Source organism: Eleutherodactylus coqui, chromosome 2, assembly GCF_035609145.1.
Source record: "Eleutherodactylus coqui strain aEleCoq1 chromosome 2, aEleCoq1.hap1, whole genome shotgun sequence".
NCBI lineage: Eukaryota > Metazoa > Chordata > Amphibia > Anura > Eleutherodactylidae > Eleutherodactylus > Eleutherodactylus coqui.
This window is the reverse complement of record NC_089838.1, coordinates 206892349-206916877: the sequence shown is the minus strand read 5'-3', so window position 1 is coordinate 206916877 and position 24529 is coordinate 206892349. Positions and strand designations below refer to the sequence as shown.

Here is a 24529-nt window from a genome sequence, read left to right as displayed (position 1 = left end):
ACAATTTTCTGTGTCATTTGATGGAGGGAGGTGTTCCTTATAGTGCCTTTTAAAATGCATCAGCAGACTGACCGGAGAGAGTCAGTTTCTTATTTATCAGAGATGCCGGCGGGGCATTCCACATTCAGTTTTGTATATGGCTATACCTGAGTATAAGCAGCCCATTTACGCACAAAGACAATCTTTCAAACGATTGATTGCTATAACTTTCATTTTGCATAAAGTGTTAATGGACACTAATGTCCATTAATACTTAATCATCCTCATTTGTGTGTAAAACGGCCTCCAGGAGCTGTTTGCAAAGCACAGCATGTGGGCTGATCTCTACACACAGCTACATTATTCTCACACGGGTTGTCGGCAGAATACAATGTAATCTCCCGACTGCGCAGAGAACAAAACGTGTGGTCTGTTGAGAGATACTTTATCTCTCAGCGGCTGAATGATGGATTTTAACCTCACCTTAAAATCATTGTTCAGGCACGATGGTAGCGTTTACATGCAACGATTAATGCTCATTTGCAGTCGTTTGAACAAATTTTGAGCGAGAATTGTTGCGTGTACATGAGCCTTTACACACGCACGAGGGTAATTTAATCACGTATTATGCGGTGAATAAAGTCAATGACAGTATATTGATTTTCATTGGTTCAGTCACGCTAGCGTTTTTTATTAGTGTATAATACACGCAGAAAAAAGAACTCTGCATGTTCTATTTTACCGCACATTACACGCGATAGAGCCGCATTCTTCTCTATGGGTGCATAAAAATGCTATACATATACAATTACATTGCATGTGTGCAGCAGTTATACGCAATGTCACTAAGCTACAGAGTGGGACATTTAAAATAAAAAATAATTAAATAATAAGTTAGACTGCGCATGACAGTGTGCGTGAGATACGCTGACATGCACAGTGCAAAATCTCTGCCCTATGCAGCGATATACCTGCTCACCACCGGCTCACACAACGTTAAAGCGCAGCGTTATGCAAAGCGGTTTATGCATACGCTCCTGTGAGCCGGCCGTAACTCTCTTTTTCTGTTTTACTGCCCGATTGCTTTGCTTAAAATGTTAATGTTCCTTGTGATTTATCTCTTGCAGATATTGACAGTGTAAATCTGGATGATTACAATATCCATGTGATTGCCAGTGTTTTCAAGCAATGGCTGAGAGAACTCCCCAACCCACTTATGACATTTGAACTCTATGAGGAGTTCCTCCGATCTATGGGTAAATAATGGCAAACATCTATAGGGGGTGTCGAATGTCAGTTTTCTTCAGGTCGTACTGCCTGCCTTTTTGTTTTTCTTTGTTTTTAACATTTAACATTTTGTTTACTTTCTCCATCTTGTCCTTTTCTTAATGTTTTTAAGCCTTAAAGGGGTTGTCTCGCGAAAGCAAGTGGGGTTCAGCACTTCTGTATGGCCATATTAATGCACTTTGTAATATACATCGTGCATTAAATATGAGCCATACAGAAGTTATTCACTTACCTTCCCTGCGCTGGCGTCCCCGTCTCCATGGCTCCGTCTAACTTCAGCGTCTAATCGCCCGATTAGACGCGCTTGCGCAGAAGGGTCTTCTGCCTTCGGGTCTGTCCGGCAGCAGCAGCGTTCTGGCTCCGCCCCCTTCTAAGCATCATCACGTAGCTCCACCCCGTCACGTGTGGCGATTCCAGCCTCCTGATTGGCTGGAGTCATGGAGACGTGGACGCCAGCGCAGGGAAGGTAAGTGAATAACTTCTGTATGGCCAATATTTAATGCACGATGTATATTACAAAGTGCATTAATATGGCCATACAGAAGTGTATAACCCCACTTGCTTTCGCGAGACAACCCCTTTAAATTATGGCATTTCTTAGCCTATCAAAAAATCTTTGAGGGCTACATCCAGCTTCTATATTTTTCAGTGTACCTCCTTTTTACTGTTGACCTGCTTCCTTTAGGCCTAGGAGTTGGTTTACAATAATGATATGGGCACACCAGTGCTTGGTCAGAAGTGCATGATGTCCATTTGTTTACTTTTTGTTTTTCTTAATTCTTAAAGGTCTTGGTGAGAGAAAGGAAACGGTGCGTGGAGTGTACTCGGTAATAGACCAGCTCTCTCGGACACATCTTAGTACTTTGGAGAGGCTCATCTTTCACCTTGTCAGGTTGTCACTATGTTTGTTTGGTAACAAATATGTCATTTAATACCTCTGGCAGCCTAATATGTGTTTTTACCTCTTATTTATAATTAGGATTGCCCAGCAAGAGGAAACTAATCGCATGTCTGCCAATGCACTGGCAATTGTGTTTGCCCCATGTATTCTCCGATGTCCAGACACTACAGATCCACTGCAGAGTGTACAGGATATTGGCAAGACTACAGCGTAAGTATCATCAGATTGTTATCTTTCAAGATTTCTTTCAGCTTTCTTATCCATGAAATACACAGTAATGCCCCTCCTTAACAGAAGTAACTCCTGCTGCTTGTATACAAGCTAAATATTTTACTTAACAGGATTATGTCAAGCTGGCATCTTCTGTCAATATGTCGCTCAAGACCCCTTCTCTGTCACTCAGTAAAAGCAGTTCCTGTTCTGTTTTTACATCATGCCCATTCATGCAAAATCGGCTGCTTCCCGGGGGTGCCAAGATCGTTTGATTGCCCCGAGCCCCGCATTCTTAGTGGGATTGTGCATCTTGGCACAACCCCTCTTTAACACATACACAAGAATTGTCTGAAGTAATTGTAGTCTATTTAACTTTTCACACTTGCTTCGCCAACTGTAATCTCTTTATACCACAGGACATAAGTTTACGTCCTGGCTGCGGGGTTGGAAGGGGTGGGGGTCACTAAATGAAACAGGATGTAAACTTACACCTTATGGATGGTGCACGCTCAGATGAGAACATCAATTCCCGCTCTTAACCCCTTACATGCTGCAGTCAATGTGCATTGCGGCATGTAAAGGGTTTACAGAGGGAGCACACTCCCTCTGTGACGTTCTCGGAGTTCCGCAACGTAATTGCGGTAGGCCGATGGGTTGCCATGGCAACCAGACACTGGTGTTTGGGCCTGCTGTGGTCTGTGATCGTTATTATGAGCAAATGTACTGCAATGCATTATGATAACAATCATAGCTTTTATGGTTTAGGTTCCCTACCAGGGCATAAAAAATGTAAAAAAAAAACCTAGATCCTTTGTTTTGCACTTTTTCCTGTTTGCATTAAAAAAAATTAAATTTAAAAAAGCTCACATATTTGCTGTCATCGTAGCGATAATGACCTATACAATAAATTGAATGCACTATTTATCCTGCACGGCAAAAACTGTAAGAAAAAAAAAACAGATGCCAAAATTGCTAACCATCTGTCTGTATAACTTTTGAGAATCTCAATAAAAGTTGATTTAAAAAAATAATAAAAAATCTAAACAAAGAAAACAGAGGTAAAATGCTTATTTTGTTCATTTTCAAAAATGCCGTATGTACCACAAAATGGTACCAATAAAAGCTACAGCTCGTCATAATAAACAAGCCCCTACAGAACTTTGTCCATGGAAAAATAAAAAAGCTATGGAAGTTTGAATTCAACAATGTAAAAAAAACATTTCCAAAAAAAGTTCCAAAAGTAGAAAAACCTGATAAAATTGAAACATTTTGGTATTGTCGTAATCATACCACCCACAAAGAAAATGTATCATGTCGTGTATTTTGCATGGCTGTAAAGAAAAAAAAAACAAGTGGCACAATTGATGTGTTTTCTCTCCCTACCCTCCAAAAAGTAATAAAAGTTTTACAATACATTATATGTACCCAAAAATGGTACCAATAAAAATTACAGTTTGTCATGCAAAAAAACAAAACCTCATGTGGCCATATTAACAGAAAAGTGAAAAACATTATGGCTTTTGAAAAGTGGAGATGAAAATCCCCCAAAAATCGTTGCGTCCTTATGGCCAAAATAGGCCGTGTCCCTAAAGGGTTAAATAGGACAGCTAAATATTTAGAGTTCACCAGTTATCTTTTGTAAAGTAAATGTCATTCCTTGTACCACTCCTATTAACCCCTTCAGTGCCAGGTTTATTATTACCATGTCAGGCCTCACAGAGCAGGTTTTTTAAATGAGTCAACAATGCAAGTTCATCTCGCAAGTATTTGAAAGTACTGTACAACTTTGACAGTTGGTATTATGGCAGGGAAATCTCTGGGGTTTGCTGCGCTGAGTATGCAGTAAAAACCCCAGAAGATTTCAGATGGCAGCTGATTTTAGCACTAGAGCTGTCCACGAAAATCTTCTAGGGTTTAACTGCATGGTCAGTGCAGCAAGACCCAGAGATTTTCCGGGCATGCCACTATAGGGGTTAATACCGATCCTTTACCTGTCCCGTTGTTCTTTTCTGTTCCTGTTGTTTAGCTGCGTGGAGCTGATTGTTGTGGAACAAATGAATAAATATAAAGCACGTCTGAAGGACATCAACAGTCTAGAATTTGCAGAGAACAAAGCCAAGAGTCGCCTGTCCCTAATCCGCAGGTCCATGGTAAGAAAATCTAGGCTCTGGTGGGAGGAGTGGGGACAGCTCCATGACTAATCACTAACGCATTTGGACTTGCCCTTTCTGACCATCATCTTTTCGGCTACTCTCCTGCTTCTAACCTTCTGCTTTCCTTTCATTTCCTTTTTCAATCCAGAAACCTGTATTAATTGCAGTTAGATTTATGAGCATAAATCGCAGCACCCTGCCGGTATGTATACTAAGATCAGGCTGTCTGTGGAGCTCATTTGTTGTGTCCCCATTAACACAAATGCACTCAAACTCACTGTTGTGTGTATACCCCAACCCCGATAGCATAACTTTACGGTACGTCCGCACAGAAGAGAAAAGAATATGTTGCTCATGTTGCCACAAATCCTCCTCACAATTCATATGCTTTACATGTGGATTTTGTCGCGGATTTGCTGGAAACTTCACTGCGAATGTCACCATGTGTATTGTAACGGATGAAAATCCACAGAAAGCATTAACAACCTTCTACGGAATTAAAATTCGCATGTCACTTTACACACATTTTTCTGCAGTGTGTGGATGATACCTGCAAAATCTGTGTGATTTGTACAAATATTGTAATATGCTGCGGAATTTCTGCCCACCAATCTGGATGAAAAATCCACAGCATTTCCGCTACGTGTGGACGTACCTAAATATGCATGTTTTATCCTCATCTTGATATTGGTTTCATTAGAAGGAGTCACTTATGTAGCCACTTTAGAGGACATGAAATGTCACACAACCCGATCTGTGTGATTCACACTCCTTGTGCATGATTCGTCATTTACAAATCCCATTTATTGGATTTCATGTGCCCCGTAAGGTTCACCACTGTTCTTGTCTTCTCCGTTTATACAGACTGTGTATTTTCTGTAAAAGAACTCCATGTAATGTTGACATGCTAGCACAAGAGGAAAATACAGCAGAAAGGACATTTGTAACTCTTTTTGTGTGCTTCAGAAAGATATTGCAGCGGAATGCTCTTGTTTATGGGAATCTTTAGAAGTCTTCATTCCTACTACGTTTGGAGCCTAAATTTGGTGTATTTGCCAAACATATTCATAGGGTTCCATTCACCCGGTAGAGGCCAAAAGAGTTTCCTCTTTTCTTGGTATGGCATAGCAAATAGAGATATAAAGCAGAAAAAAGTATTCTGCGTGGTATATGTTGTGGTGGTATCTCTACACAGCGGGAGAAGTTACAAGTTTTAAAAAAATGAATGCTGGAAGGTGTAGTCAAATAATAAGGGTGCTTTTTACAGGGTCAGATAATCTGCCAGTTCTAACAAGTGCGGACTGACAATGAGCCCGGTGGTCAGTGCTCTTTCCTTTTGCCTACACAGGTGGGTTATCTGTACTATGGGGATGAGTAATCACTACTGTGATTGTTCATTCCCGAGGATCTATCATTGATTGGCTGCATATCTCCACATTTACATGGATAGATCTGCAGCCAACTAGTCAGCGTTTTTATGCTTGCAAAAAATAAGATGATTCGGCCTTCTTGGCCCATCCAGGACCCGGAGGGTCACTTTAACCAAAAATGTAAACATGGGAAACCTATCAAGCAAGGCACACTTTCACACATTTTATGGCATTACTTGCATTCATGCTTTTTCTCTTTATTCAGGGGAAAGGACGACTTCGCTCAAACCTGAGCCCTGTTATTTCAGGGCGGTCCCCTGTTCCGGATGCTGCTGGTGACCACGGATTATCCACCATTCCTTCTGAAGATGAATGTTCAGAGCAGAAGGAAGCCGCCATGCAGCAAGAAGAAAGAGTATTGGCCCAGCAGATAGAGACTTTACAAAAGGAAAAGTGAGTGTTAAACCGCAATGTGATGTTTTTAACATGATACAAGAATCAATACTATTCAAGATCAATACTATTTGCATACATGGTCAATAAGATCAATACTATTTGCATACATGGTCAATAAGATCAATACTATTTGCATACATGGTCAATAAGATCAATACTATTTAGCGCATACATGGTCAATGAGATCAATACTATTTGGAGCATACATGGTGAATGATTTGGACAGGGTTTTCCAGTTGCATTTATGATATATAATGTTTAAGATGCTCTATACTGCTGCAGCACTTCTACATATAATTGTTCAGTTGTCCATCCATTTCTTAAATACCTTCCCAATTGTCTGCTATTTGCACTGTTAAGAATAAACTGCAGAATGTCCATCCATGTCCAGTAAGTTAGTATGAAGATTTTTTTTTTTTTTTTTTTTTTTAAACTCGTTTTATTGAAAATTAAATAGCATAGAGAAACTTACAATCGCAGGAAGGTGCAGCACGTAGATAATACACATAACTGTATAATTAGGTTGGTATAAAGGTTCAGTCAATGCAGTACAACATAGATAACACATTAATTCTGTAAAACCTGATCAGGTACACAGAAGCCAAATCTCCGAGGCCACAGGTCCCGCTCCAGAACATGTATCCACTATGGGGCACGTCTGAGCTCCAGAATGGATGAAGCCATTAATTGTGGTGAATATAACGTGAGGGGGGAATCGCACCACAGACCCCACACTTTATCAAATTTCTCAGGACACTTGCGTCCCTTGTAGACTATATAATTATATGGCACCACCGAGTTGACCAGCTTCCTCCACATTGAGAGTGAGGGGTTCTTACGATCCATCCACCGCAATGCAATCGTTTTTCTAGCAAGGAACAAAGATTCCCTCAGAAAAATCTTTTTATGGTGTTGCCAGCTTTCTTCATCTAGTATTCCAAATAAGCAGATCTCTGGGCTCGGTGGAACAGGGACTTCCACAAGTTCAGAGAGGAAACCTGTGACCTCCCCCCAGAAACTTTCAATAACAGGACACTCCCACATCATGTGCCAAAAATCTGAATATTCGCAGGAACACCTAATGCAGTTTGTAGACTGTATTCTGCCCATTTTGTACAATCTCGCTGGAGTGAGATAGCACTGATACACTATATACAGCTGGATCATTTTATTATTGGCTGCTGGGGATACATATAGAGGAGATTCCAGGAGCTCTTGGAACGTATCGTCTGTTAGTGTCGGTATCAGTGTCCTCCATTTTGTTAGGGCAGAGGGTATATCCTGAGAGGCTCGTATTGAGATGAGGTGGGAGTATAGTGCCGATATGAGGCCCCGGGGGCCTTGGGAGCGAAGGATGCCTATTAAGGGGTAATGAGAAATAGCAGGTCTGGGTGGCGGGAACTGCGCCTCCAAAGCGTGTCTGACCTGGAGAAATCTATAAAAATGGGAACGGGGCAGATCATATTTATTTTGTAGCTGCTCAAATGAGGACAGGGTGTTCTGTGGATAGAGGTCTGCCAGGGTCCGGATGCCATATTGTTCCCAAATGTGAGCGTCCTCCAGTCGGAGTAATTCTGGGAGCCCATGATTACGCCAAAGGGGAGTGTCAGCTATTATGTCCATAAAATTGCCAATTGACTTGGCCTGCCGCCAGACCTGAGAGGCCAACCTATGAATTGGTAGCATTTTGCCTGTTAGGGTAGAAGGAGATTCCAGCAGGGGCCACAATCTAGGGATTTTAAGATAATGTGCCAGATGCGCCTCAGAGTTGGGGAGAGGGTCATCACTCAGCCAGCTTCTCAAGTGAATTAGCTGGCCTGCCACATAGTAAATGAACAAATCTGGCAGGGCAGCGCCCGCGTCTTGCTTCGGCCTCTGAAGCGTAGAGATTCGTAGTTTGGGGCGGGAATTTCCCCAAATAAAGGAAGACATCAGGGACTGCATGGATTTAAAGAAGCGGGACGGGATATGCAGCGACGCATGCTGCATTATGTATAAGCATTTTGGTAATACTATTAGTTTGATAAGATTGATTCGCCCCGCTACCGAGAGCGGTAGGGAGCCCCATATTTTAAACTTAGACCTGAATAAATCTATGAGGGGGTATACATTTAGCTCTAGAGACTTTCCCACATCATTGGTTATCTGTAACCCCAAGTATTTAAACTGGTTTGAGATCCGGAGGCCGCAAAGTGAGTCAATATCGCCCAGACGACTCTCACGAGAAACAGGCATCAGGGCTGATTTAGTCCAGTTGATTTGAAGGCCCGAGAATTCACCAAAAGTATTAATAAGATTTATCACATGGGGGAGGGTTGCCTCAGGGTCCGCCAAGAAAAGCAAGAGATCATCGGCATATAAAGCCACTCGATCTTCCCTATCCCCCACTGTGACACCCCTATATAACTGGGTTTCTCGTAGAATCATTGCCAACGGCTCAATGGCCAGGGCAAATAGTATGGGGGAGAGGGGACACCCCTGTCTAGTTCCTCTATGTAGTCGGAAGTAGGGAGAACAGGATCCATTAATGGAAATAGCTGCTAGGGGGGATTTGTACAGAAGAGTGATCCAGCGTATAAAAGTCTCGCCGAAACCAAATCTCCGTAAAACTTGGAAGAGAAAGGGCCATTCAATGGAATCGAATGCCTTTGCTGCATCTAAGGAGGCCAAGGCCCAATCCTCTTCTCTGGCCGCCCCTATCTGCGTCACCACTTGGGCCCTCCTCAAATTCTCTCTAGTGGATTTTCCGGGCATAAATCCAGTTTGATCCGGGTGGATTAAATCCAGTATTATGGTATTGAGACGATTAGCCAGCATTTTAGTTAGGAGTTTGTAATCAGTATTAAGTAGGGAAATTGGCCTGTAGGAACCACAGTCTAGGGGATCTTTATCCGGTTTTAGAATTAATACTATTGTTGCTTCGTAGAAGGATGGAGGGAGATCTCCGTTCTCATAGGCCGCATTGTATGTTGCAAGTAATGTAGGGAGCAATATGTCTTGGTATTTGGCATATACCTCAATTGGAATGCCATCAGGGCCTGGCGATCTACCGTTGGACATTCCCGAAAGCGCTTCCGTTAATTCAGTCAGGGTAAAGGGTGCATCCATAAATGCTTGTTGGTCCTGTGTGAGTGTCGGGAATGTAGGCTTATTTAGGAAATTGTTCAGGGTGTCCTGAGAATGCTGGAATTTGGTGTTGTACAACTCAGTGTAGAACTGTTGAAATCGCATCCCAATCTGATCCCCGTCAATAAGGACTTCTCCGGAATCAGATTTGATACGTAGTATAGAGGGAGACGCTGAATTCTGATGGACTAACAGAGCCAGCAAGCTGCTGGATTGATTACCTTGTTCATAATATTTTTGCTTAGCAAAGAAAGTAGACCTACGGGCCTTCTCCTGCAGATATATAAGATATTGTCTTCCCTGACTCAACCACCTTGTTCTATTGTCATCTGAGGGGTCTGCGACATAAGTCGCTTCCAATTTGGAATATTCGGATGCCATCTCCTGCTCACATCGGGAAGTATTGCGTTTAATAAATGATATAGAGGAGCGAAGGCAGCCTCTGAGAAAGGCCTTAAGGGTCTCCCAGAGTAGTGCCGGGTCAGTATCAGGGCTATTTATTTCAAGAAAGGTGGCAAGCTGGTCGGGAATACGATCGTGTGGGTCAAATAGACTTAGCCAGAAGGGATGTATTCTCCAACCATGTCTATTAGTCTTACTATTTGCTATAGCAAATTCAGCCCAAAGGGGAGAATGGTCCGACACACCCCTAGGAAGGTATTGTACTTTCGCTACTGTTGAACAAGCACGGGCGTTACCGAAAATGTAATCAATGCGTGACAGAGAGTTGCTGCCGGCTGAGTGGCACGAAAACTCCCGATCCGCTAGATGTTTAGCTCTCCAAACCTCCTGCCAGCCTACCTCCTGAGAAAATGTAGTTAGTGTTGTAGGGTGTGGGTTAATAGAAATTGGCAGAGTAGTGCTAAATTTATCTAATGTTATGTCAAGCAACATGTTAAAATCACCCATACAGACAACAGCAGCGTTTGGGAACTGAGCCGCAAACTGGGCTGCCTGATGAAGGACAGTCAGGTTTGCCGGTGGCGGCAGGTAGACCCCAAGGATAACATATGGATTTGACTCAACCCAGGCCTGTATAAAGACATATCTCCCCTCAGGGTCTCTCAGGGTCCGACCAGGCTCCCATCTAAGTCGCTTGTGTATCAGGATGGATACTCCCCTGGAGTATGAAGTGTGGGTAGCGTGGATGGACCACTGGACCCAGGGCTTACGCAACCATGATATAGACTCTGGAGTCAGATGGGTCTCCTGGAGACATGTAATATGCGGGTTACAGCGCCTCACCTGTGAGAAAACCATAGAGCGTTTTCTGGGAGAGCCCAGCCCCCGGACATTCCAGGACAGCATAGTGAAATTAGACATTAATATTATACTTTACATGTAGTAGTAGGATAATCCCTAAGTTAAAGAAGGTGGACCCCCAGTAGTGGCCCAGGAGCATCCCAACCTCTACAAATCCCCTCCAATCACATATCCATACATTGTGCTGCACCAATCCTTGCAAAACTTGAAAAAAAACATAACTAAACGTTATAAACCAAACTTGAAGTTGCATGTGTGCCCGATTACTTAGAATGAGGAGAACATTGGTATTTAGTTCATGCAACATAGTAAATATAGGGGGAGAGAGTGCACCTTTCAGATGGCAATATATAGGGCACAATCTCACATTTCGCACCAAGCATAAAGTCCGTGGATCCCGGAAAAACATATATAACCGTTATAATGATAATTCCCTGAGGCGTGGGAGAAGAAGTCCCAAAAGGTCTCTGTCATGTAGTACTGCCCAATCCACACAGGGTAGGGGAACAGAAGGGAGTTGAAGGTGTTAAATACGAGGTAGAGAGGGCAGACCTCCGACAGGGTTACAACGCTTAGGTTACCAGTTCCTGAACTCCTGGAGCTCCAGGTCAACGTCTGGGCGATCCCGGGAGTCGCTCCAACCAGGTCTCAGCCTCCGCAGGTGTAGAGAAGAAGATAGTGCGGTCGCCATGAATGACTCGCAGACGGGCAGGATACATCATGGAATACTGGATAGCAGCTTCTCTCAGCCGACGCTTGACGTTGACAAAGGATGCCCTCGTTTTTTGAAGAGTGGCCGAGAAGTCGGGAAAAATGGAGACGGTGGTGTTGTTGAATTTAAGTGCCCCTTTACGTCTAGCAGCTTGTAGGGCGGCGTCTCTGTCCCTGCTACTGAGTAATCGTGCCAGCATCGGTCGCGGTGGGGCACCCGGAGGTGGGGGCCGAGATGGAACTCTATGTGCCCGTTCAATGGCGAAGGCCGAAGAAAAGGCCGCCTCTGGAAGAAGGTCTTTCAGCCACCCCCCCATAAACGCACACGGGTTTTGTCCCTCAACACGCTCCGGCAGGCCTAAGATTCGAAGATTGTTTCTTCTTAGTCTGTTTTCGAGGTCATCAGCTCGTTGAGACCATAGACCGGCCATCTTCTCCACTTCGGTCAATTTAGCTGGTATTGGAGTTAGAGTATCTTCCACCTGTGAGATGCGGGCCTCAGTCTCTCCGACTCGCTCCCTAAGATTCTGCATATCCTGTCGTAGGAGGCCCACGTCAATTTTAACTTCCTCAATTTTGCTCGTTAATGAGGTAGTAGAACCTTTAATGGCATCTAGCAGTTGGGCCGTAACTTGCCGTAGTGTAGGTTCTGAGTCAGAGGGTAGAAGCGTGCTAGAGCCTGGCGAGGGGGGTGGCCGTTTCAGTGGATCAGAGGGTGCGTGGCTAGCATCATCAGGTTGTTCGTGAGCAAATTCACGTAGCCGCTCTGCTATTGGTATATTAGATTTGCGGCTCATTTTTGAGGTTCTACGGCTCCCTCGCCGGCAGGACACCGGTGTCGATATGATTGCGGTCAGCAGGACCCACCACTAAGTCTGATGTCACCCACTCTACTGGGGTACACTAAAGGCATACACAGGTCTTTTTAGGTAGAAAGTGTCACTGGCTCCAGCTGGGTTGTGATCACCAGGAGTGGTAGTACTAGAAAAACTATCTCCAGCTGTGGTATGACCGTTTGGAGTGGTAGTAGTGGTGAAGTGACACTATTTCCAGCTGCGATGCGTCCGCTAGGAGGAGTAGTAGAGTGACTATTTCCAGCTGGGTTGTGTCCTCTAGGAGTGGTGAAGTGTCCCCTCTCCCCAGCCGTGATGTGTCCGTTGGGGGGAGTAGTAGTAGCAGAACAGCTCTCTCTTCCACTGTGTGCGTCCGCTAGGATTAGTAGTAGAATGGCCCTGTTTCTAGTTGTAATGTGTCCGCTAGGAGTAGTAGTAGCAGCAGCAGAGTCACTCTATCTGTAGCTGTAATGCGTCCACTAGGAGTAGTAGTAGCAGAATATCTGTCTCCAGCAGTGACGTGTCCGCTAGGAGCAGTAGTAGTGGTGGCAGAGTGGCTCTATCTGCAGCAGTGACGTGTCCGCTAGGAGCAGTAGTAGTGGTGGCAGAGTGGCTCTATCTGCAGCAGTGACGTGTCCGCTAGGAGCAGTAGTAGTGGTGGCAGAGTGGCTCTATCTGCAGCAGTGACGTGTCCGCTAGGAGCAGTAGTAGTGGTGGCAGAGTGGCTCTATCTCCAGCAGTGACGTGTCCGCTAGGAGCAGTAGTAGTGGTGGCAGAGTGGCTCTATCTGCAGCAGTGACGTGTCCGCTAGGAGCAGTAGTAGTGGTGGCAGAGTGGCTCTATCTGCAGCAGTGACGTGTCCGCTAGGAGCAGTAGTAGTGGTGGCAGAGTGGCTCTATCTGCAGCAGTGACGTGTCCGCTAGGAGCAGTAGTAGTGGTGGCAGAGTGGCTCTATCTCCAGCAGTGACGTGTCCGCTAGGAGCAGTAGTAGTGGTGGTAAAGTGGCTCTATCTGCAGCAGTGACGTGTCCGCTAGGAGCAGTAGTAGTGGTGGCAGAGTGGCTCTATCTCCAGCAGTGACGTGTCCGCTAGGAGCAGTAGTAGTGGTGGCAAAGTGGCTCAATCTGCAGCAGTGACGTGTCCGCTAGGAGCAGTAGTAGTGGTGGCAGAGTGGCTCTATCTCCAGCAGTGACGTGTCCGCTAGGAGCAGTAGTAGTGGTGGCAAAGTGGCTCTATCTGCAGCAGTGACGTGTCCGCTAGGAGCAGTAGTAGTGGTGGCAAAGTGGCTCTATCTGCAGCAGTGACGTGTCCGCTAGGAGCAGTAGTAGTGGTGGCAGAGTGGCTCTATCTGCAGCAGTGACGTGTCCGCTAGGAGCAGTAGTAGTGGTGGCAGAGTGGCTCTATCTCCAGCAGTGACGTGTCCGCTAGGAGCAGTAGTAGTGGTGGCAGAGTGGCTCTATCTGCAGCAGTGACGTGTCCGCTAGGAGCAGTAGTAGTGATGGCAGAGTGGCTCTATCTGCAGCAGTGACGTGTCCGCTAGGAGCAGTAGTAGTGGTGGCAGAGTGGCTCTATCTGCAGCAGTAACGTGTCCGCTAGGAGCAGTAGTAGTGGTGGCAGAGTGGCTCTATCTGCAGCAGTGACGTGTCCGCTAGGAGCAGTAGTAGTGGTGGCAGAGTGGCTCTATCTGCAGCAGTGCGTGTCCGCTAGGAGCAGTAGTAGTGGTGGAAGAGTGGCTCTATCACCAGCAGTGACGTGTCCGCTAGGAGCAGTAGTAGTGGTGGCAGAGTGGCTCTATCTCCAGCAGTGACGTGTCCGCTGGGAGTAGCAATAGTGGCAAAATGACTCTCTAGCTACAAGTGTCCACTGGGAGTAGTAGTAATACAGTGCCTACCTCCAGCTGATGTCTGTCCACTGGGAGTAGTAGTGCAGTAACTTGATTGCTAGCCGTGCTGTGACCTCAGGATGCTGTAAAGCCCCCCACAGAGCTGGTCTGTTTGAAGCTGGAGAGAGCCGGCCCGGGATTCTCAGTCTCCCGCTGTGTGCTGTAGCAGTTTTCCTCCCCCACGCTTCAGCCAAGCAGCAGCCGCCTGTCAGGATGGAGGAGGGGCCGTCTCCTCAGCCTCGGCACCCACTCTCAGCCTCCGCAGCAGTAAGGGACTCCCGAGGAGAATCCCAGCCCCGTCACCGTTCACCTCCCAGCCTCCACGTCAGTGTTCTGCCTGCAGGGCTGGTGAGTGCCCGTCAGCGTCCCCGCGCTCCCCCGCAGCCTCTCAGGCAAAGGTGGGGGAGGTGCCGCACTGCACCCGACACTCAGCTCCCTGTCCGTATCGTGAATCTCACCCACCAGTTGCTTCAGGGATGCTCAGCAGGGAGGGAGCCGCAGCGTTATCTCTCCTGCCGCCGTGTTCCACGTGGGCCGGTCTCCCAGCGCGCGGCACGTGTAGCATGCAGGCCCAGGTCCGGACCTCCCGCCTCTCACTCAAAACAGCCCAGAAGTTGCACCAGGGACCCCGCCAGCACGACCACCGGCACCAGTGCAGTCTCCGGGCGCCAGTACTTAAGTTTAGTGCCTCAGGGAAGGAAGGATGTGACAGGATTAATGGGGTCTCCACGGAGCTGCCTTTAGGTGCGACTGTTCTTCATGGCCGCTTAGCCACGCCCCCTTAGTATGAAGATTTAGAGTTGTATCCACACTTAGTGGACTAGTATGCACACATCGAGAAAAAGGAAAGGTAAGACTATGTAGGGCTGAATATAGAAAGTAGTTTTCTCATTTTTCAAAATATACACTATCAGAAGTTTGTAAACACCCCTTAAAAATGTAACCATTATGAGGAAATAGGGGAAAAAAATCATGGATGCTTTGAGATAAACGTGTTTGTTTGCAGGAAAAAAACAAAGACAGCTCAATTTTCTGACTCTGAATTTGGAAACCTTTTCAAATTTTGGACTCTAAATATCTACCTTTTGCTCACTGTCAGCATTCAGTGGATCAACTACTAAGTTTTTCATTTGGGAGATTTCCATTCTTGGTGAAGCACCTCCCAGTACAATACTGTTCCACATTTTTAGGCAGGTGTGAAAAAAGGCTGCAAAGTAAGAATGTTTTCATTTAGGTTTTTATTAATTGACAATTCTGAATGAACAAATGAGAAATTTAATTAATCAAGACTTAGTGTGACCACCTTTTTCCTTTAAAATGGCATCCGTTCTCCTATGTGCACTTATACAAAGGAGAGATTTTGTAGTCAGGTGTATTATTAACCAGTTATACCAAACAGGTGATAGTAGTAATAATCATTTTCATATATAGGTTGAAATACAGTCATTAACAGAGACAGCAGTGCAGGAGACTTAAAACTGGGTGAGGAACAATCCCTGCAAGTTTGGGCTATATTGCAGCAAGTGACGTTGGGAATCTGGTTAGGATTAATGGTGTTCTCAATGCTGAGAAATACAGGCAGTTAGTTATCAATCAACTATATTCTCAGCAGCCCAATGACCCCAAACATACAGCCAATGTCATTAAGAACTGTCTTCAGCATAAAGAACAGGGAGTCCTGGAAGTGATGATATAGCCCCCACAGAGCCCTGATCTCAACATCATCGAGTCTGTATGGGATTACTTGAAGAGACAGAAGGATATAAGCAAGCTGACCTCCATAAACGATCTGTGGTTAGTTCTCAAAGATGTTTAGAACAACCTCCCTGACGAGTTCCTTCAAAAACTGCATGCAAGTGTATCTAGACGAATTGATGTTGTTTTGAAGGTAAATTGTGGTCACACTAAATATTGATTTGATTTAGATTTCTTTTTTGTTCATTCACTTTTAATTGACAAAAATAAACTATTAACACTTAAATTTTTGAAAGCATTCTTACTTTGCAGCATTTTTCCATACCTGCCTAAAACATTCACACAGCACTGTATCTGACTAGCAATGTGGTGTTTGAAACATGGAGTGTTTCCAGCTTTTAGGATGTGATCAGTCAGCTGTAGACAACAAGCTCTCTGAACCGATGGAGAATGTTATTGGGGGCATACACAGTGAAGCAATGTGCTCTTTTCATGGCTTCATATGTACATGCGCCCAATGCAGCCAGAATCCAGAATGAACGGTGGTAGGGTGTATCATCTTTTTCTAGGTAAAGCTGAAATGGACGATTGTTACATGGGGGTCTTTAGAAAGCTAATCACAAGTTGCATAACTGCACGTTTGGGGTTAGTGGCCCCAAAAGTGTTCCTTTAACTATTTAAACAAAAGGAATAACAATCCCGCTCACAATAGCTTACTGTCTATAAGAATATAGGGGTAAGTTAGTAGTGCTTGGTTTGTACAATAATCCAGCTATCTCATCGCAGGGGGCCGTTTGGGGCATTTAAAGGGTTTACCGGTCCGATGACACGCACGGCATATCGGAGCTGTTGCCACCGGGTGTCAGCTGTAACAAATAGCCAGTGCCTGTGTTGTATGGAGGAAGATCATCCCGCAATCGCCCTCCATACATGTCCTGCAGCTACAGGATATAAAAACACTATAGGCCGGTCACTAAGGGGTTAAAGTAACACTAAACCCAGAACTAAATGAGAGACATAGACAAAAAATACACTTGCTTTCACACTTTGTCTTGAAATCATGCAGAAAATGCAGTAGATTAAGGATATGTGCAGACGTGGTGGAAAGTTTCCACAAATCAATTCACCCTGAAATGAAAGCTGCACATGACTTCACTGAAGAGTTTGGTGTGACCTTTCATTGTGGATTTAATTTATTGTATGGCAATAGTGAAATATACTGTACAAATCTGCTGCTTTTCTGAGGCATGACTAGAATCCGCTGCCGGCTTCCTCTACTGAGAATGAAGAAGGTTTGTTAAGACCCATTCACTTACATCGTACTATTCTGCGGCATGTCAGTGCGCGTTCCACAGATAAAAGCCCGCAACAAATCCATGATGTGTGAATTTATCCTTACAGTCTTGTAAAAACTCTGCAGAGACTGCAGCAGTTAATCCCTCCTAATCTATGTACATTTTGGGTTTCTGATGGACTGGGGGTAGAGCTTAGCCAAGGGGTGGGAGTTAAGTGCAGAGGGGGAGTCTCCTCCTAAGCTTAGCCAATGGGTGGGAGTTAAGTGCAGAGAGGGAGTCTCCTCCTGCAGCCAGTTGTCTTATGGCCAAATAAACAGTAAGGAGGAAGGGACATGGTTAATCACCTAGAATAAATTTCTTAAACTTATTGTTTGAGACAAACTGGGATCCATGGAAATGAGGATATGGGAGGAAGTGCAGAGGTATTCATCTTTTTAAGCATTTTTGTGTTTAGTGTAACAGTAATTTAAGGTTTTATATTAATGCAATCCTAGTTTTGACTCAAGAGGTAAAACAGCTTCAAACAATGCACTTTCTCAGATCATTGTTACATATCTTGTGAGAATGCCATTTTTCCGTTAATTCTTCTGTTTTTTTCTTTTTCCTAACATAGGGAGGAGATTGTATATGAAATGTTAGCTTTAGAGCCACGAGCTTCCGATGATGAGACTTTGGAGTCTGAAGCATCTCTTGGGACTGCGGACAGCTCTGAGAACCTGAATTGTGAGTCTGAAGGAGCAGCATCCATCAGAGCAGGTAGTTATCTTATCTACCCACTTGATCCCCCAGCCAATAGAAAACAATGAGTGAAGCAATTTACCGTGACCAAAACACATAGTTGACAATCATTTACCTAATGGTATAGTAATAGCAGGTGGCTGGTGGTTCAGGAGGATCAATTCTCTCATCACTAGGCATATCTTATGCCATCAATGTGTGTGGTTGTAAAACCCCAGTAATATTTGACTTTCATCTAAACAGAACGGTACGATTACTCTCCTGCTATATTGTTCTATTTTAGCTTTTCAATTTATTTTCTTTTTTTTTTTTTTTAAACTTTTCTGTTTTACATCCTACAGAAAAAGCCCTGGTTCTTAGCTCCACGCGAGGTCCACGAACAGATGCAACAAGAGTACGAAGATCAGTAAAGAGAGAAAATGACAGCACAGACAGTGGGGACCGCAACCTTTCTTCTCCTACCGCTTCTTCTTGCTTACCCCATCTGGGAAGAAAAAGGTTCCACTTACACTCTAAATCCCCTTTTTACCGGGAACCTTCTTCAGTAGACTGCCAGGACTCTGGAGCTCCTGTACATTTCACAAGCCGTGGAACTTATAATCCTGAGAAAGGACGCCAGAAATTAAAGAATGTCAAACAATCTCCCCAGAAACCAAGGGATCCTCCAGAGAGCGGCGAGCAAATGATTCTGGGATCGGATGGCAGCTCACAGTCTGTTGTCTTGTTTGGGAAAAATGAATTTATGGTTTGAAAGAAGTATATTGTTTCCCTTGTTCATTCTTGCCAAGAGCTGTGCCCTCCCACATAGCTTTATTCTGGTGCCTCATTGTGAAACCAGGAGCAACCATTTGGCATGCGCTGCCAATACATATCAAGGACCAGCCGGGCCATGTTTAACAAAAGCCTTACCCAGCTAGCCCATCACAGAACTATTTTAACACTCCCTTTATCAACACAAACTGATCTCAACAGAAAGAGAGGCTTTTATTATAAATATTATATTAATATTATTAATTTTATTTGTGGTTTCTAAGTCCAATATAAATAAACCATTCCCTCTAATTTAAAGCAGCATCTGCACTCTGGTTACAGAAAGCTTTGTAAGGTTGAAGCCTCTTGATCTGCATGGCTCAACTTGTCGGTGGGTAGCACACTTGCTTATTATGTTTGTCCTTTTTCATCTGCACTCCAGAGACTTTGATCAGAGCCCTCACTGACGGCAAAAAACAAAACCTTGTGTCCTCCTCGAGTGTGTACATTCCATTTGTTTAGTGGGATCTACTTTATATGGGCTCGAGAGAAGACATTTTCAGAAAGTGGATACTCTGCTTGGAGTTCTGCTTGATTCAAGTGAAACCTTCTTTTATGCAGAAGATGATTGATGTGGAACCGGGCAGCTTCTTCTTCACACACAACCCCTTTGGCTGCAGATATTTCCACAACATATGCCTGCTGAGCCTTATGAAGGGCAGACACTTCCATACTGAATGTAAATGCCACACATCTGGAAGATGTCACTAGGTGCAATGGGAGACTATGCTGTCATATGTATTCAGTACAATCTGTGTAAATTTCCGTCTGTAAGATCCATTACATTGCAAACAAAACCCATAGCTTATTAAAAGAGCAAAAGCTGCAGAATGTTAAGTCTTGAAGTAGTATTATTGCCATTATTGATTTTAAAAAAAACTCTGAAAAAGGGCTGTACAAGAACCAGTGTAACTCTTCGAAATACAGTTGTACTCCTAAGTTTACATACGCCAGGCTGAATTTGTAAGACGTCTACTATTTTTAAGAAAAGCTGAGTGATCACTCAAAAGATACGTCTGTTCTTTCTAAATCTCGAACCACGAACTGTGCTTGGGCTGTAGTTTAAGTGCAAGGAGAGCTGTTCATTAGTAGCAGCTGCATATCCCTGCAACTCTTCCTGGCAGCTCAGGCTGGTAGAAGGTAAAATAAAGTTTTGTCAGAGTATGCTTAAGGCCGATTTCACAAGGCCAGGAAACTCGCGTTAGATTTGTGCATTGCGGGACACACGAATATGAACCCCATTCAATTGAATAGAAGCATACATATGAGTGAAGAGGTGCGGGAAAAGATCACTGCATGTCCTATCATTTTGCGTCCCTCGGAACGCGTCGCCCATTCTTTTCAATGTGACAGTAAAACGCCACGCAGCTTGCTATGTGAGGTTTCCCATTGAAAACCCGCGCCAGGGGATCGCTACTTCACAGAAGTGATGGGAGACGTTTTTGCACGAAAAACGCATTAACAGTGAAAACGCACACGTTGGCAAGCGCGATACGGGCCGAGTTTCTTGGCCCGATATGGTGCTTGCCCGTCTGTAGGAAGTCTAAGAAATACTTTTCCCAACATTGAAGTGCCCCCCCCCCACCCCCACCCTCCACTATGAGCAACCTTCACTAGTAAAGTCTTCTCTGGTCCTCAGTGCCGCCTCTGTTCCATTTGCTACCCAGTTAAATTGTCATATTTAATATTGGAGTATTAAAATCTGTTTACTGCATGTTACAGAATGTGCCCTACTGTGGATTGTGGCACCTCTATGGCATGACACTGTATGTGTCGATCTGCGCCTTGTGACATTGATTGCAGTGCACCAGTCTCACTACAACGTTTTATTCTGCTGGCCATAGTTTCCTAAATTGACTCACAGTTGTGGCATTCCACTGAGTTTTTGCCACAGTGTGACTCAAGGACCAAACGGCTCAACGTAGCCTTATGAGGAAAGCTTTAGTTTGAGGAAATGTCTCTTGCATGTGTCTTAAGGCCCATTTAGACAACGATTATCTCTCAAAATTCACTCAAAAGCCGTCTTTTGAGCGATAATTGTTCTGTGTAACTGCACTGACATTGTGCGGTTTTCGTTAAGCATGCTGAAAGACAACGATGAGCCTTATCAGCTGTATCCCGCTGTGAATCCCTGATATTGTTATAGCTGTATCCTACTCCCTGATGACAGGTGGGGTATGAAGAACAGAGCGGTCCAGCGGACACCCTGCTTGTCTTCTGCATCCTCCGCTCCGAACGCTCGGCTGTATAACAGCCAGGCGCTGGTGTGGGGGAACAGCTGTATGCAGAAGACGAGTACAGGCACCCTACTTCTCTTCTGCATCCTCCACTCCCAGCGCTCGGCTATATAACAGCCGGGCGCTCGGAGCGGGGGACAGCTGAATGCAGAAGACAAACCGCTTGAGCGATCATCTTGTGCTGTAAATGACACAACGATAATCGCTCAAAAGTCACTTGAGCGACATCTTTTGAGCGATTATTGTTGTGTCTAAATGGGCCTTTAAAGGCATCTTCATGTCTTAATCTTATAGAAAAAAACTTCACAAAGGATCGCAGCCGAATCCGACCCGGTGACCCTTGTGTACCTGTCCAGAGTGTTCTTCATCTGTAATGCAGCTGTGTCGGCCGGCGCACATGCACAATATAGATGTCCTCGGTAGGTGGTGATGCGGATTCCGGGTCTAGTCGTAGTGACAGCTGTGGACGGACCGCGGATCAGACAACTTCTATTGACTTCAATGGAAGCTGTCAGCGCGGAATCCACGCCGAAATTAGAGCATGCTGTGATTGTCCCTCCATGAGTGGAAAATTGCAATTGATTTCTGCTCGTGGACAACGAAAAGCTATTTTCCATAGCATGTTACGGGCAGTATTTGCTGAAGAATCCGAAGGCGGACGCCCGCTCCTGGTTCAAAATGCAAATGCGCCCGTCCTAGGGTGGCCCTTATTTTTCAACTTTCCAAAAGTTTAGCACCCACCTATCTCCTTCCAATCAACAAAAAAACGATCTGTGCAAAATGTTCGCTCAATCAGACAACTGCGAAGCGACCCTTATCGATCTTGAGCACTAGAAGTGGAAATTAATGCGTTTTCATTAATTTAATTGCTTTTGCCAAGTTAAGCCAGTGCTTCAATTGATAACATAATTCACACATAATATAATAGTATGTCATGTGATTTGCACAATAACGTTGTACTTTACCTGCGTTAAAAGTAACATTGCTGTTAAGGGCGGCATTACTTTTAATATGGTCCCCTATGTCTAAGGCTGTGCACCTTTGGTCTGCGTTATACATAGGGAACGTTATCGGGCTTTATCATTGCACTTAATGGAAGGCTGATCCTGGTTACAAAAGTGGAATTGAAAAACTAGAGAAGACGGTTGTTGTGAATGACGTTGCAGAAAGAGGCGACAAACTCATTCAGGATTACAAGAACATTCTCACAAGAGATGAAACAATGTGTTTTACAGATCGCTGCTGGAGACCGTAAAAAATACCGAACTGCTACTAAATCCTCTCTTAGGAGAAAATAACTATGTTTTGTTTCCATAGAAATTATTGTTGTAAATAAAATGCATTTCTCTTAGGCCTCCCTCACATAGATGTTTTTTACCACGCTAATCGCGGTATACTGCTATTGTTTTCAATGGGACCGCTTAGACAGCCGCTCTATCGCAGCGCTTTCCAGCACCGTGATTTTCGAGCGGTGTCTGTTCTATTTTTTGGCGTTTAGCGCTCCTCATCAATGATGAGGCTGTTCGGCTGTTAGCGGCTATTAACCCTTAAAATGCCGCTGTCAATTCTGGGTATACTAACAGATCATAGACTGAACAGGAGTCAACAATGTGATGCAGCAGCCAAAAAGGCAAACACAATTCTGGGATGTATTAAGAAAAGCATAGAGTGTAGATCACGTGAGGTCATTATCCCCCTCTACTCTTCCTTAGTCAGACCTCATCTGGAATACTGTGTCCAGTTCTGGGCACCCCACTTTAAAAAAGAAATAGACAAACTAGAGCAAGTTCAGTGAAGAGTTACCAAGATGGTGAGCGGTCTGTAAATTATGTCCTATGAGGAACGGTTAAAAGATCTGGGAATGTTTAACTTGCAAAAATGAAGGCTGAGAGGAAACTTAATAGCGGTCTACAAATATCTGAAGGGCTGTCACAGTGCAGAGGGATCAGCCCTATTCTCATTTGCACAAGGAAAGACTAGAAGCAATGGGATGAAACTGAAAGGGAGGAGACACAGACTAGATATTAGAAAAAACTTTCTGATAGTGAGGGTGATCAATGAGTGGAACAGGTTACCACGGGTTGTGGTGAGTTCTCCTTCAATGGAAGTGTTCAAACAAAGGCTGGACAAATATCTGTCTGGGATGATTTAGTGAATCCTACACTGAGCAGGGGGTTGGACCTAATGACCCTGGAGGTCCCTTCCAACTCTACCATTCTATGATTCTATGATCTCTGCCTGCTGGGGAGGACACTGTTATTAGCTTCTGTATGCACCTAAATAACTTTCAGACCATAACTGCATGATCATCATCAGTAACTGTGATAGGAGTGTCTGTGTCCCTCTGTAAACAGCTTATGTGACAAGGTCCCAAGTAATCTCAACAAGAGTTATGCTGACTGAATAATTGACTAATTTGAGAACACATAGATCCAAGTAAATCTCAGCTAATCAAAATTGAGATCACATGACCACTCGAGGAGAAGGAAGCCAGAAGTTTCAGAGAGAAGGGACTAACTAACCATGGTAATACTAACTTTTTTTTATATTCACCGAGGGCTAGCTACATACCAATTGGGGAAAAAATTCACTGAAGTGGCCCTTTTAAGTAAAATCTGGCTACTTAAAAAATAAAGCTAATAAAAATGCTACATAAAATGCATTACAACAGTGTGTGTAAATAGAGCCTTCGAAAAGTTTCCCAGGTAACTTTTGAATTTAAAGGGGTTGTCCCGCGAAAGCAAGTGGGGGTATACACTTCTGTATGGCCATATTAATGCACTTTGTAATGTACATTGTGCATTAATTATGAGCCATACAGAAGTTATTCACTTACCTGTTCCGTTGCTAGCATCCTCGTCTCCATGGTGCCGTCTAATTTTCAGCGTCTAATCGCCGGATTAGACGCGCTTGCGCAGTCCGGTCTTCTTCTTTTCTGAATGGGGCCGCTCGTGCCGGAGAGCGGCTCCTCGTAGCTCCGCCCCGTCACGTGCCGATTCCAGCCAATCAGGAGGCTGGAATCGGCAATGGACCGCACAGAAGACCTGCGGTCCATCGAGGGTGAAGATCCCGGCGGCCATCTTCACCAGGTAAGTAAGAAGTCACCGGAGCGCGGGGATTCAGGTAAGCACTATCCGGTTTTCTTTTTTAACCCATGCATCGGGTTTGTCTCGCGCCGAACGGGTGGGCTATTGAAAAAAAACAAACCCGTTTCTGCGCGGGACAACCCCTTTAAGTAACTACAACCTATTGGTTATGCAGCAGTATTGCAAAGCATTTAGCCTCAAAGGTCGGGAACGCTATCTTTTCTCCTTATCTTTCAGCTAGAAGGTGAATGAGGAGACTTATAAGGCCTTTCATGCTTCTCTGTGTAATATGCAATAAGGGAAATGGAACAATACCTCTGCAGTGCCACCTATTGGAAGGCAGCATTCCTGCAAGTCAATGTTAGACTGTTTATACAAGCCTTGTAACAATGACTGGGCATTATTGCATTTAGCCTCATACACATGCTGTAAAGGCTGTACAGTAGTGCACCGACTCAAGTAAATCTCTGCTGTATATAAATCTATACGTGAGAA

The 24529-nt window shown here is 44.5% G+C and overlaps 1 protein-coding gene across 3 annotated transcripts in view; it reads left to right on the top strand.

Annotated features, from left to right (window-relative positions):
* MYO9A (myosin IXA) overlaps positions 1-19556 on the top strand; it is a 123065-nt gene extending 103509 nt beyond the window's left edge. For all 3 annotated transcript variants that reach the window (XM_066592333.1, XM_066592331.1, XM_066592332.1), the window contains 7 exons: positions 1107-1235; positions 2053-2158; positions 2246-2377; positions 4407-4530; positions 6169-6356; positions 17777-17919; positions 18243-19556. In XM_066592333.1, the coding sequence (XP_066448430.1) occupies positions 1107-1235; positions 2053-2158; positions 2246-2377; positions 4407-4530; positions 6169-6356; positions 17777-17919; positions 18243-18652 (1232 nt within the window). In that variant the 3' untranslated portion in view covers positions 18653-19556. The remainder of the gene's footprint in view (positions 1-1106; positions 1236-2052; positions 2159-2245; positions 2378-4406; positions 4531-6168; positions 6357-17776; positions 17920-18242) is intronic.
* The last annotated feature ends 4973 nt before the right edge of the window (positions 19557-24529 follow it).